The sequence below is a fragment of the Antrostomus carolinensis genome, unplaced genomic scaffold (assembly GCF_000700745.2).
Source record: "Antrostomus carolinensis isolate BGI_N321 unplaced genomic scaffold, ASM70074v2 scaffold16759, whole genome shotgun sequence".
In the NCBI taxonomy this organism is placed as follows: Eukaryota; Metazoa; Chordata; class Aves; order Caprimulgiformes; family Caprimulgidae; genus Antrostomus; species Antrostomus carolinensis.
In genome coordinates, this window is record NW_010336644.1 from 61,326 (window position 1) to 76,468 (window position 15,143).

At 37.3% G+C, this 15,143-nt stretch overlaps 1 protein-coding gene across 1 annotated transcript in view; it reads left to right on the forward strand.

Annotated features, from left to right (window-relative positions):
* RET (ret proto-oncogene) overlaps positions 1-14,482 on the forward strand; it is a 31,744-nt gene extending 17,262 nt beyond the window's left edge. Inside the window, exons 11-17 of the mRNA XM_010174945.2 lie at positions 935-1,191; positions 2,375-2,522; positions 5,032-5,139; positions 6,518-6,732; positions 6,842-6,964; positions 10,233-10,303; positions 14,341-14,482. Coding sequence (XP_010173247.2) covers positions 935-1,191; positions 2,375-2,522; positions 5,032-5,139; positions 6,518-6,732; positions 6,842-6,964; positions 10,233-10,303; positions 14,341-14,482 — 1,064 coding nt within the window. The remainder of the gene's footprint in view (positions 1-934; positions 1,192-2,374; positions 2,523-5,031; positions 5,140-6,517; positions 6,733-6,841; positions 6,965-10,232; positions 10,304-14,340) is intronic.
* The last annotated feature ends 661 nt before the right edge of the window (positions 14,483-15,143 follow it).

Here is a 15,143-nt window from a genome sequence, read left to right on the forward strand (position 1 = left end):
GAGTAAATTTTCTATAGGTGTAAGAAAATAGGAAGCATAAAGCTTCTTTTTCTTTTTTTTCCCTCCTTTTTTTTTCCCACTCTAGAAAAGTATAAATATTGTGCTGTTTCCACTTATTTCTGAGTTATAGCTTGCAGATATAGCTAAGTTAACTATGTGTCTGAAGTCAGGATTATCTGAACAACAGTATAAAGAACAGTATTTGGATCTCACAGTTTCTTCAGGAAGTGGCCCCCTGCCATCACTAAGTTAGGGACACTTAGACTTAAAGAAACTTAGTTTCCAAAGTAATACACTAAAAGTACTTCTGCAAAATGGGAAGTAGTAAATGGGGAGGAAAAAAATGCATATTACTTTAGAAGCGGTTGCAGCATTAGGCAGTCTTTTCAGAAACAATTATTTTGTTAAATACAAAGCAGAAATATTCTAAGTCTCCCCATAATCTAAAAAGATTAAGATAAATATTCTTTAATATCTAACAATTGACATAATTAATTAAATTCATATTTGAAGAAGATTTTATTTGATAGGTTGACTGGCTCTAACATAAGCTGTTGTCCACAAACAAAATTCAGTCATAGGTCTCCAGAGAGAAGTTCAATATATGGTAGGCTGGGTCTTAAAGGAGAGTGTCAGAAGTAGCCTGTGTCTATAAAGATAAGGAACATGAGGTCAAGCTAGCTATCCTTACATTTACACAGGCAGTTAGGCAAACAATTACCAGCTGGTGTCCAAAATTAAAAAAAAGAATTGGTAGGTGCCATGGGCATATCTGCAAGTTCTCAAATTTCATTGAGAATTAGCCAAGTTTTCCTCTAGGTTTTTAAATTATTTTGAGTTCTGTTTCTGTCATACCTGTGTGCGTTATATGTGCTGCCAAATCAGAAGTAGGAGACAACAAGCAAAGTTCTAAGAAGCTCTTCTTGGTCCACAGAGCAACTATGTGATGATGTGTGCAAGACTGTGATAGCAGGGGCAGTGCTGCTGTCCTTCATCATCTCTGTGCTGCTTTCTTCCTATTTCATCCATCGCTACCACAAGAATTCTCCGAAGCCACCTATTGCCTCCGCAGAAATGACGTTCCGGCGCCCAGCCCAGTCCTACCCCATCAGTTATTCTTCCACTAATGTCCGCCGACCTTCTTTAGATTCTATGGAGAACCAGGTGTCTGTAGACACCTTTAAAATACCAGTAAGCCTGATGTCATTTTGCATATTCTTTTTTGATGTCTGTCTTGTTCCTGAAGAATGTTGTTTATACATGCAGAAAATGTTACAGAAATGCAATCTGTGCATAGGAATACCCAACTTAAATAATCAGAAATCAAGTGTATAGGCAGCGAACTGAGATACTTAATGAGTAATTGGATAAACCATGTAATTTACTCTGTAAGGCCAGTATTTTCTTCCAGTTTTGTTATGTTTTAATATACTGTAACATCTTAAATCAAATTTGAGCTGGTGTTTTTTTTCTAAATGTAACTCTGCATTTGACAGTAGTGTGGTTTTACTTTAACATTGTCCAATTAAATACTAATAATCAGCAGGTTTGTAGTCTCTGTGATGAGACACAGTACTATAACAAGGGTGAGTTTAAAACAAAATAAATAACCCCACGGAGATCTGTTCCTGATTTCTGATATACAGACTGTAGGTATCAGCTGGAGTGGGAGTTTTACCCACATTTTAAGCATTTTTGTGGAGTCATACTATTGTACTGTTTAGTTTCTTCTATGTTGACTCACCTACTAGCTGAGATGCCTGCCAGCTGGTGCATTTTCAGGGACCAACACAATAGGGAAACACTGCCACTTTATATGAGATCTGTGACACAACATCAAATCTATGAGATCTTCACAGACCATGTGCTCTGTTTGCTTTAATTTCTTGGCTGGCTTGTTCATCTGTCATCATTTTGCAATCTTAAGGCTTAATAACACTAATTTCATAAGAGGATGATTGTTATCTCCGATGAATTCTTAGGGAAGAGCCTAATTCTGTGAGTAGAACTGTTTTATTTCTCTGTGAAGTCCAAGTCCACAGTTATTCTGAAAGCAAGCATTTATCCTGTATCACTTCATTTTTCATTTGTAGCCAGTTCCTAGACCTGTAAATATAATCCATTATCCATAGACTACATGTACAGCCTGTTTTGAAGGAGTCGTTTTCAAGGTAATGGAAAAAAAACACCTGCAAAATACTCAGAGTTTCAGAAGCTTTTATAGGAATATACTTTGAAAAGAGCAACCAAGCATTTGTACACTGAAGTGTACCTATTCCTGAAGAGTGGTCACCTATAGAACATTAAAGCTTTGGGTGTAGCTGGCCAGTCCTTTTCTTGCTTCATCTTATGGTGTTCCTTTTCTCTCCTGCAGGAAGATCCAAAGTGGGAATTCCCTCGGAAGAACCTAGTTCTGGGCAAGACTCTTGGAGAAGGAGAATTTGGAAAGGTCGTCAAGGCAACAGCATTCCGACTCAAGGGAAGGGCTGGCTATACCACTGTGGCAGTGAAAATGCTAAAAGGTACATTCTCATCTGGGTCTGAAATTATTTGAAAACTATTTGTGGTAACCTCTGAATAGATTTTAATTTCTTGGCTGGCTAGTTCATCTGTCATTGACTAGCATGACAGTGTAAGGTCAGCTAAAAACAACCAGTATCACAGCCTGTGTTTTTTCCAGCATTCCATTATATTCTGATAGATTTCTGACTTTAAGAGCTAGCATCACATTGATCCACAAGTAATTCTAATTCATGATGTGCAAGGAGCCTCTTGTCTTAACATGGCAAATAAGTTAAGATTCCAAGACAAAGTGGCAAAAATGTTGCTTTTACCTGCAGATAATTTAACATTCAGCTTTCCCTAGCTATTATGAAGGAAAGAATTGACAGAATTGATAATCTGAAGGAGTAACACTTTTTTTAAAGCACCTTATTTTAATAAATTGCTCTGACATTTACAGCAATACTTCAGGCTCTAATGAATCCCCTTGTAATGTAAATTACATTGCAAATAGTCACCTGAAATTCCATTTTCCAACCTGGCTGTGGAAAACATTCGTCATTCTGCAAATATTTATCTGTTGTTAATCAGTTTAACTTTACTGTTAACGCATGACAAGTCAAGTATAAGAAACATTGTATTAGTCCACAGTGGTCTTTATAATGCTATCACGAACTATAAAGGGCAGTTATTTTGGATCAGGCCAACATCACCCCTTCTTTCCCTTTAATAGTTGCAAAAGGGGTAATTTATCTAAATATTAAGGACTCTGCACTGCCTGAGCTTTAAAAGGCAATGATATGTATACCAGTATGTTAATGGAGAAAGCGTCTTGCTTATTGCATAAAAGAGATCTCCTGCCTGAGCTGTGTAGATGGGCACAATTTGTGGTTAAGAACAGACCAGGATAGGACTCTTCCTACCCTACTTTGTCTGCTTGTTGTTACGTACTGGGGAGGGAACAAGGAGCAGTAAGTAATTAGCTAAGCCAAAATAGTCTGGAGGTATGGATGGAGGTTTAAAGGAACAGAGGGATAATTTTTTCAGCCCATTATTACCACTTTTCTCATATGAATTAAATCTGACCTCCTGCATGATATGAATGCCCTCATTTCATTAACATTAAAGGGGAAAACACCAACCAATACATAAAAAGACATTATTTACAATTTGTAAAAACACGGGGCATAAAGCTTCAGAGGTAATTGTCTCCATTTGCGCACTATCGAAGTTAGTTTTTCCAGCAGACAAACAGGCATGGTAGATGGGGATCTTTGTTCTGTTCTTGCACATGCTACACAGTTCCTGAGCTAGAAAAATAGGACTTTGTCATAGGCATTAAGCTGATGTTGTTCGCTTTTGTTTTACATAAATGCATATTTTTTTGTAGTCTCCATCAGTAGTGAGAGACCATCGGATATTGCACCCTGCAGTGGAAGACATAAGTCTCGAGTGGAGGTTCACATTATAAGATAATATATGGTAGATAGAAACATACAGTACTGATACAAACATATAGTAGAACAGAATAAAAAATTATCATGACCAGGGCAAGCTATTATCAGACATATTTTGAATGGATATGTAAATTAAACCTTTGATGCTTACAGCCTTTATGGAAAAACACACAGTACATTTTTTATTAGCCTTAAGTAAAGGTGACCATGTACTTGTCAACTACCCAGTAATGACACTCTGTAGGAACTATCCAGGGAGGTTCTGTGTGTCAGAGAGATTAAGGATGAGGTAGAAAAAAAGTAATCTCTGACCTATGGTGTCTTTATGACTAGGGATCTCCTTCAAGCCCCAGTGCATTCAAAGAGGAAGTTTGTTAGTCAGAAGAAAATAATTCTGCAAAAACAAAATGCTTGAAAAGCTAAGAAAGCCTCTAGGGGCTACATATTGTCATATGATTCCCACTGACATCAGCAAATATGCCTCCCAGTAAAATCAATCTGAACTGTACATTTAGCTTCTGAACTCTAAAACTGGATGTGTGCTACAAGGGTAAGCCAGTACATTAGTGGATTTTTACTCTTTCAGAAAATGTATTTAGGAGGAGGAGGCCTATACCATGGGAGTTAACTGAGCAAGTCTTTTTTGTTTGATCAACATAAAATCTTGGCTTTCGTATGCTTCTGAAGCTTTGATTGCACTGATTCACCCTAAAAAGCTGCTTTAGAACACTAGAAAAAGTCTGTAATAATTTCATGGCATCTGCAAAACATTAAAGACTCTGGTCCTGATTCTTGGCTGACCTACTCTTTCTGTAGTTATTTGTGTCAGGGCAGAGTGATGATTGGAGCAGGTTATCAAGCCAGAACAGCCGCAGTCCCGTTCACTTTGTTCTGATATGAATGACTGCAGGACAGTGGAGATGGGGAAATCTCTCTCTTATAGGGAAGTACGGAGTTTTCCTACCTGTTGCTAATTCCAGGAGAAATGGTTGATCTCATATTTCAGATGGTACATAGAGAACTCTTGAGTAATGCTTTCCTAACCACAACTGTGCTTGGACACTTTCTGCAGAAAATGCTTCACAGAGTGAGCTGCGAGATCTACTTTCAGAGTTCAACCTTTTGAAACAGGTGAACCATCCTCATGTCATCAAACTTTATGGAGCCTGCAGTCAAGATGGTAAATATTAGAAACTCGTTATTAAACTGAAAATGTCAAACAAGGAAATAAAGAGCAGTTTGTTGATGGCTTTGGACCACAGTTTGCTGCTAGCTGAAAAAATAAGGAACATATAAGAAAAAGAAAGTTTGAAGGGAAGGGGAAGTGCTAATTCAGTGTAACTAAGCATTGTTCCTGTGGTTTTCTTCAATACACCTTTTGATTCAGAAGCTCTTTTAAATTTAACTGTTCCACTACTACTTCTCTTCCCATCAATATTTATTTTTATATTATGTTGGTGCTCAGTAAATGTTTTCAAATATGGGTTATATGTAAAGTTTAATAGAGTTTTCATTATTGTTGTTAGCATTCATACTAAAACAATGTTTTGAGGCCTGAGCCAGGGAATGAAATCTCCCTTTGAGGAAAAAAAACAAACAAAAAACCAACAAAAACCCAAGCCAAACCAAACAAACCCCACACCAAATAAAAAAGACAGCTACAGATCCTTTTGTCAAAATGCAGCTGGGTAGTTAGATTGATACTCAGTTTTCCTTCTCTGTCACAAAACTATTATCTCCCCCTTGTTGTGAAATATTTGCTAAAAGCCATAGTTATTGGAAATTATATTTCAAGGAGGAAGATTTTCAGACACATGTATTATAAACTGCCAATGCAGCAAATTTTTATTGTTGTGTGTAGGAACTGATCTGAATAATTTCTGTCTGTTTTAAATGAAGTTGCATGGCAACATCCTCTTCCTTTTGCATCTGCATTTATGCAGCCTAAAATCACAGTATGCATATTGCAACCTTGGGCAAAGGCCTGCCTTCTTTGCACATCCAGTTCTGTTGCAAGTGGCACTTTCAGTTCTAGACAGGGCATATAATTCAGGTCTGAGTCATCTCTGTGCCTTAGTAAGGTAATGAACCAGTGGGGCAGGATTTTTTTTTTTCCTTTTCAGTACAATGTACTCTTTCATCCCAAAGGAAATGAATTGTTTCTGAGTCACAGGCTTTTAATAAATACCACGTTAATTCATTAGCGTATGAGGTGGGAGGGCTTTGATACAGCAGACAGATGTATTTAGCATTAAAGCACTCAGTGGATATTTCTCATGTGGGAAACGGGGAGGAGAAACTAATGGATTGAAATGTCAGAATGTTTCTAAGTGCTCTGAAAAGGCACCTTAAATACAACACTGGAATTAGCAGATTATTTGCAAACTCAGTATCACACACTCGAGAAAAGTATTTTGATTTTAATTTATTTTTTTAAAAGTTTCTTTAAGTTGGGCTGTCTCACAGATCTGATTTGTAAGAAGGTTGTCTCTTTTTTAGTCTCAGATTATCAGTTTATCTATTAACTGTTTACTTAACAGTGTGTTTGTTTATTTCAGGCCCACTGTATTTAATTGTGGAATATGCTAAATATGGCTCCTTGCGCAGTTTTCTCAGGGAAAGTCGAAAAGTAGGACCAAGCTACGTGGGTAGTGATGGCAACAGAAATTCAAGTTATTTGGATAACCCTGATGAGAGAGCCTTAACAATGGGAGATCTGATCTCATTTGCATGGCAGATATCACGAGGGATGCAGTATCTTGCAGAAATGAAGGTAAAGCAGTAGTAATGGTGATCTGAGCATGTCCTTGTGATAGATGGACTTCTCAGCAGTTGGTTCCTCCACAAGAAGCATAAGCACTATTGTTCGTTTCTTCCAAAAGCTTGTCCATCGTGATCTAGCAGCCAGAAATGTACTGGTGGCTGAAGGACGCAAAATGAAGATTTCTGATTTTGGCCTCTCCCGTGATGTATATGAAGAAGATTCGTATGTCAAGAGGAGCAAGGTACAGTGCATATTAAAAACAGTAGTGGGATTTATTACCTAATCAAGAGAATGAATTTATACTGCAGGACTTGAGCACAGAAAGGAAAAAAAAAAAAAATAGCTATTTTATTACCTAAGGATAATTCTCTATTTTAAAGAAATAAAAATGAAGATGAAGCAAAATTATGAGCTTACTCAGTGGGACAGTAATATATATATATATGTACGTATAAAAATAGTATTGTATTAAGTTGACATTACCTCCTCCACCTCTTTTTGTTGACTCATCAACAAAATTGATTTATTTCATAGAATCATAGAGTGTATTGGGTTGGAAGGGACCTTCAAAGGTCATCTAGACCAACCCCCCTGCAGTATGTAGGGACATCTTTACTAGAGCAGGTTGCTCAGAGCCCCATCAAGCCTGACCTTGAATATCTCCAGGGGCAGGGCCTCCACTACCTCTCTGGGCAACCTGTTCCAATGATCTACCACCCTCATATTGAAGAACTTTTTCCTAATATCAAACCTAAATCTACCCTTTTCTAGTTTAAAACCATTACCCCTCATCTTATTGACACACGCCCTTGTGAACAGTTCTTCCTCAGCTTTCTTATAGGCACCTTTCAGGTGCTGAAAGGCTGCTATAAGGTCTCCCTGGAGCCTTCTCTTCTCCAGGCTGAACAACCTCAGCCTATCTTCATAGGAGAGGTGCTCCAGCCCTTTGATCATTTCTGTGGCCCTCCTCTGGGCCACACACTCCAACAGGTATATGTCCTTCTTGTGTTGAGGGCTCAACACAAGAAATTGGATGTAAAAGTTAATAAAAGTAAAAGAAGGGTCACTATGATGATTAAGGAGCATCTGACATGCAAGGAGAGGCTGATAGAGCTGGGTTTGTTTAGCCTGGAGAAAAGAAGGCTCATGGGGGATCTTACTGATGTCTCAAAGCCAACAGAGCCATGCTCTTCTCACTGTGGCCCAGTGACAGGACAAGGGGTAATGGGCACTATTTTAAATATGAGAAATCCCATGTAAAGGAAAGAAAAAACTGTTTTTATCTTAATAGCGATCAAACACTGTCCCTGGCCACCTCTGTGGTTCTGTGATCCTGTGAAAAGTTGCAAGATAATATGTAAAGAGTAGGATGAGATCTGCTGGTTTTTAAAAGCAGTGTGCCAAATAGTCTGTAATAAATTGCTTGTTTTTTTCCTTAAGGCTAGAGAGTTCACACAGGATGCTTAAAAATAGCATGTGTTTTGTTAATGTAAATACAGAATAATGACACCTTTTTTCATTGCAGCAGCTTTTAAGTATTAACCTTTTTATACGTAGAGGGCAGCCCATTTTTAAATGAGGTAGGCTAACTCATTTATCCAGTTCCTCATCACACTGCTTGAAAACACAAACAAAAAACCTCATCATTTTTCTTCGTCTCTTTTCCTATTTATAATTAAAAATATAAACAAAAAAATCCCAAGGAGTTGAAAAAAATGCAGACAATTTCTTTAAAGACCCTAATTTCAGGAGTTATCACATCTGTGCAAAAGATTTGAAGCAAAGGCCTCCTATGAATACTTTCAAATATATGAAAGATACCAAATCTTAATCAAAATGGTACATCACAGGTTGGGGTAGATTAGGAGCTAATGCTACCTGCTAGAGATTATTTAAAGCAATTCTATTTTTCCTGCCACAGTTATTGTCAGGTGCCTAGATACTGTCTGCTCGCAGTGCTCATGGCAGGTTTTGGCCTACAGTAACATTTCACCTGTAGGACTGTGCAAAGGAAATTTGATGGAAAGACGAGTTGTATAACAACACTACTTCCTTAAAAAGAAATGCTTGAGCATAAGAACTTTCAGACTAAGAAGATAAATTGAGGCTTGTCATTTCTTTATTCTTGTAAAAAATACTGTCAAATATAGCAAGCCAAATCCTGCTTCCTGCCCATTTGCATCTACCCGTCACTGACATCAGCAGAACGTTTACAAGTCAATCCCAGGCCAGACATTCACCAATACTACTTTATATTAAGTCTTTCTAAGATGAATAGTGTTGGTTCAGTTCCCCCTATGACTTAATACGAAAGAGTAGCCAACAGAATTTTTTGTGTGTGAAAATTTTAGAATTTTATGAAAAGATTTTCATAAATACTGTGAATTTCCAGTTTAGCTTTCCCTGTTTTTTCAGGCCAGTTTGTGTGAATGTTTCGTAAGTCAAAATAAGTTGCAAAGAAAAAGATGTGACCATATGTAAAAGGGCTTTGCCACATTCATTTAGCAATCTTCTGATGTATGTGTTTTACATTGATCTGTAAGTTGCTCTGTATTTTAAGAATGATGCATTTACAGAAAGGCAATTTCATTTCATTTGGCAGGGTGTTGATGTACTGAGTGGATATTTTCTCTTTACTTCTGAGACACTTGTTGTTACCATATTACTCAGAGCCTAACAAGCCTCTATCTGCTTGCACAGGGAAACAGGGAAAAGAAAAAAACTGAAAGGAAGGAAGAAGGATAAGTTTCAAATCCTACTTAAACAGTTGTTGCATATATGTATATGAATTTCCTAAGAACAAGAAGGAAGGCAAATGAATGCTAGTGATATTGTGAAGATTATGAAACATCTTGGAAATTTTGCAAAGATAGATTTTAATGAATTTATGGAGCAGATTTCTCAGATTTTATCAGTGAAATTCTGCCAGTAGAATTGTAGATTGTAGATCTAATTGTAGATTCAATTTAGTAACCAGTAAATGAGTATGACTGTCCAGGTACAGTTCTGAAACCTAAGGTATCTTAACATCTAGGTGCTTCCATTTATGCATCATATGTGATATAAATGACAGAGCTCTTCCTTTTTAATCAGCATTGCCCATCATTTTTGCATTTGCACATTTCCCAAAAGCAATGGTGTGTGTATCCTGTTAGAAGACAGACATTCATGTTTGAAGAACATAACTCTTTGGACGAAGCTCTTTGTTAAGAGGAGAGTTGAGTTTATCTGACTTAAACTGGTGACCATCTGGAAAAAAACCACACCACCTTATTGTACGTAATTAGATTACTGAAGTGTGTGGAATGAAATGAATGAGTGATTTTAAAAACTCTTACAATTGTTTTCCTCACCGTTTTTCTTATGAAACGCCAAATCGTTCAGTCCATTAGAAAATATTAGAGTACGGATAGAGTGTCTGTTACAGTTTTGAAGCTAAATACCTTGGTTTTCCACTTGGAAACTTAATTTTCTGACCAGCAATTTAATTGTTGCTTTTTTCCTCCTAGGGTCGGATACCTGTTAAATGGATGGCCATAGAGTCCCTATTTGATCATATCTATACCACACAAAGTGATGTGTAAGTGATGCATATTCTTGCATTCTTTATGTTGTATGTATTTGTTTAAGGACATGAGGGAGGAAGCACAACACAGTACATAGTAACCAAAGCTTTTACTCTTATAAAGAGACATGAAGAACACAGCCTGGATGGCACCGTCAGCTGGCAGTGATACCTAAGATTTTTGCTGTTGAATTAAATCTGAAGAAAAGATTATTAGAGGTACATAATTGCTGTTGAAATCAACAAGGCTTGGGACCTGTCCAGTGACATGGCTGCTTTTGAATATATAGACACAAATTAGTAGTCTTTGCTCAAGATAATGGTCATACCCAAACTTCCCAGTTCCTGTTCATCACTCCTCTGTAACACTTGCTGGCAGATGATGGATGGGGTAGGAAGAAGGGAAGAAGAATTTAATGCCTGGCCTCACTCTTATTGAAATCAATGACAAAACTCCAATTAATTTTAATGACAGCCAGCTCAGACCTTAGGGGAATACTCTGGTTCCAATGCCAAGATCCAAGTTCTTTTGCATGATTGGAGAAACGAAGATTCTGAAGATAGATATGCTCCTTCCTCACCAGTGATTATTAGGTGGCAAAGCGACCACAGCTAACCTGCTTTCACGCTTGGTAAGCAAGGAACCAGGCAGTGAAGTGTATACATTTAACTCAGGATCAGATACTTTTATTTCTTCCTCTCTGGGATGACTAATGCTTGTGACTAGTCACCTGGCAGACATTGTAAAGTAAGTAGTATTTATTTACAAGAAAAACCTCTAAGGGACTGCAAAAGCAGCAGTATTTATGTCTGATTTTCTGCCAGGTAGTGTTTTGATACCTTACAAGTTTCCCTTGAAAAAGAATTTGACTAAAGTAATGTTTTCAGTAAACTCAAAGCATACTAATCTCAATGACTTTTCACTGTGGGGGAAAACACGTTGATAATAGCAGTATGTGCGAATGGGAACCTTTTGATTTGTACTCCTAAAATTATTTGCATTCACTTTTTACTTTTCTCTCTGCAGGTCAGTGCAGTTTTAGTGAAATAAACTATTTTGCTTGGAAATTCCTTACAAAATTAATTCCCAAAATATTTTCATTTACATTGTTTCACTTGAGTAAGAAAAGAAAAAAGATTGGTGTAATTCTCAAGAGAATGCCACTTTTACTTAGGTCTGCTTAGAGGTTTTTCTGGGTCTCTCTTTATCCTCCACAGAGTATCTGTTGTGGTGACCTGCTTCTCTACAACAACTTTACTCAGAGAATTGTTAAAATTCTTTTAAAAACTTCTTAGTGTATTTTTAATTCCTTCATTTTCTGCAAAACAGATTTGTCGCTATGGTTTGGGGCCAGAACAGATTGTGTTGTCATGTAACTGCATTTTCTTTGACTGTTGATTGATCTTCTGGATCCAATACCATTCCCTGTTTGTTCTCCTGGTGGGCTGCTATTAAACCCAGGAGCCCACCTCTTGTACACACGATATACCACCACGCAGAGATTGCCCAGCTGGCGTCAAGCAGGCTAGCTAGCTCAAAGCCCTGGGCAGCACGCTAGTGCTGTGTAGCATTATTGCTTGACAGATCTGGATGAGTATCTCCGTGCAAAGCCATGCTGATTCACCAGCTTTCTTGGAGATGCATCAGATATTCTGACAGAGCACTGCATTGTGCTTTGTAGGTCCGCTTCAATACAATGGCATAAAAGGTCTAAGTATCTGCCAGACTTACCCGGTGCCTTTGACTCACTGGTGAAGTCACCTACACTATTCATGTCATATACATGAAGTAATCTAAGAGTGTAATATAGCAGCTCCTAATTTAGCCAGGTCCCTAACAGAACAGTACTGAGACACACAGAGAGACTTGCAAAGCAAATCCTCTCCAGCACTAATACCATGAATGCCATTCTGACTGTAGCAAGGAGACAAATTAAATACTTTTTTACAGCATTGATTGTTATTTTAGATAATTAAACTTGCTGAAAGTATTATTTGATGAGTATTACATTTTAAATGAACATATATATTAATATACTCAACAACTATTCCAATATGCTCTTTTTTTCTGATACTCTGTGCTTCTGTTTTTCAGCCTCTTCCTTCTAAAGCCTTTCTATATAGTTAGTGGTTAGCAGTGCTTAACAGCAGTACCACTTGCCAGCATTTACAAAATCCCTTCTTGCTTCAGAGGTCGATGACATCAGTGGAAAGCTAGCCTACTCTCTTCCTTTTCACATTATATTTTCCTTTCCTGGCTTTTTTTAATCACATTTTTCTTTAGCAATAAACAGCACAATGAGAAAATTTTCATCTGCCATTTCTCCTCCCATAGTACTTAATTTGTATAATGATTTGGAAGCATTACAGCATTCTACAGCATTCTATTATAATACGCTCATTTACTAAACACCTTCGATTAAGAAATTACTCATCTGATCCATCCTTCCATATTCTGTAAAATTCCTCATAAGCATAAGCGGTGTATTTTAAAAATAAAACCTGCCACACTACAAAGTTTATTTGAATTAATCACAGACAGAATTATAACCTGATGGCAGAGCATAATTGGCTTCAAAAAGGGTATGAGGAGGTCTATTAATAAAGTACATGAAAAATGCTATGAATATTCATTAGCTTTCAAGAATGTGCAGAGTGATTAAAAATTAATTCAATGAATGCGATCAGGGAGAAAAACGGAAGCATACCCCTTAGGACTGCGTGAGACTCAGTCTGGCTTCTCTGCCTATTTGGAAGTTTTATTGCTTTATTTTTGGGGTTACTGTACTTTAAAATGTGAGAAGCACAGGTGAAGTGTAGTCAGACAGGTGGTGAGGTTTGTGGCTAACATTTTGAGATGGAATTTTCAAATTAGACACTGCTGCTTGGTTTGGTATTAGGTGTGTAACACTTCAAAAAATATTCCTAAAAGTGGAGTTTTGACAGAAACTACCCAATGATGAGAGCACAAAAGCTAACATTTGTCATTAATTGTATGTAATTTTGCTTCCAGCTGCATCCCATTGAGTATCCCCTTTGAGTCAAACAGTGTTGGCTGGTTTCCTTTATTCTGAACATCCAAATTTTGGCAGTTCTGTCAATTGAGCAGATTCAGAGTAATTTGTAACTTCTTTGTGTCTCAAAAAAGCTAATGAAAGAAAAACACTTTTGCCTCTCTTCTCCTGGCCTGCCCTCCAAAAATGGACTAATTTAATCTATCTAAATATTTTCAACCCATTGAGCAAGGTCTTTTTGTTTGAGCTCGTCAATAAAGTAGGTTAAAAAAGTCACCATTTCTTCTGTTAATTTGAGAATACAGTTTCTTCTGTCTTCTGTTCTATGCTAAACTGTATTTTAGGCATTTAGTATTTCCAGAATAAATTCTTTCCTCCTCTTTCATCGATTTTAAGAAGAAAGTTAAGTCCTGAAACACTGAAATAGCCAAACAGACCAGCTGAAATCAAAGGTGTTGCTTGAAATAAAACTTTTAATTGAAAATAAAGATGATGTTTATGATTGAAATAAACACACTGTGCATATAAAGAAACACAACCTCATAGTCAAGACAGCAAACCAGTCCCTTGGTAACTGGTTGAGCCAGCCTGTGTAAATTTAGACAATTATTTCTGAATAGGATTGTAAGGACTAATTAGGGAGGTCAGACTCCCTCTGTAGCCAAAGGAAAAGAGAGGCATGTCCAGGAGCACTGTACAAAAGAGGAACAAGCCTTCAGGCTGGGCCGCCTTGGGAAGGACTTTTCTTCTGCTGCTGTCTAAAGAAGATCGGCCTTCCCAGAATACAGTTAGCTTTTGTTAATGGATAAAAGAGGGGTGGTATCCCTTATCTCTATGTCTTGGTTGCTAATCTTTTTAATGAACAATATTTAAGAACAAGGATGTCCCTATATGCATCTGTACGGCCCCTCTGGCTCAGCAATGCCTTGACTTTGGTTGCGTTCACAAAACACTAGAAAGAGATTTGTCGAGTGAAAGCCACACTAAGCTCTTGCAAGTTACCACTCTTAAGTTAAAATCTCATTTTCTCTTTTTCAGATGGTCATTTGGAGTTCTGCTATGGGAGATTGTAACTTTGGGAGGCAATCCCTACCCAGGTATTGCTCCTGAAAGACTCTTTAACCTCCTAAAAACAGGCTATAGAATGGAGAGACCAGAAAACTGCAGTGAAGAAATGTAAGTAGCTCTTGATCTGATTAGATTCATAAAACATCTCTTGAATAAATACCTTTTTAAAAAAGTTTTAAATAAATACTACATAAATACTATTCTGTATATTTTTATTATACCTCTGAGATACACAGTGCTCAAAAGAATGTAATGAAACAGTAAAGTGCAGGAAAAGAATTGCCAACTGAACCCTTGCAGCTACATCCAACGTATATGTAGGATATCAAATAAAACACTTCCGAAACAATTAAAAGAGTATGAATACTCAAAACTTTTGAGGGTGGGGTGAGGAGGAGAATTTCATAAAACACGGTGCTAGATGAAATATTCAAGAAAATGTTACAATACTTTTCTGCAAATGAGACATATATGCCATCTACAGTCATTGTCTATTAGTTGTCCTGGCATAACCTAGGAGAAAGGATACTTTGACCCAGAAATCTCTACCCTAGAAGACACAAATTTTCTGTAACCTGAGAAGCCTATGGCAATTTCTTTTCTATTTGGAGACAGTTCGTATTTTATTGGCTGAACACTCTCAATGTGAAATGTCTTCTCTCTGTGGTTCTTCTATGGCATTTGGAGATGAAGCATGATTTTATGTTCAGCCTGCACATCTGCTCATGGTCAGGTTTTTTTAGAAAGTTACCAGGCTATAATCATAGAATCAT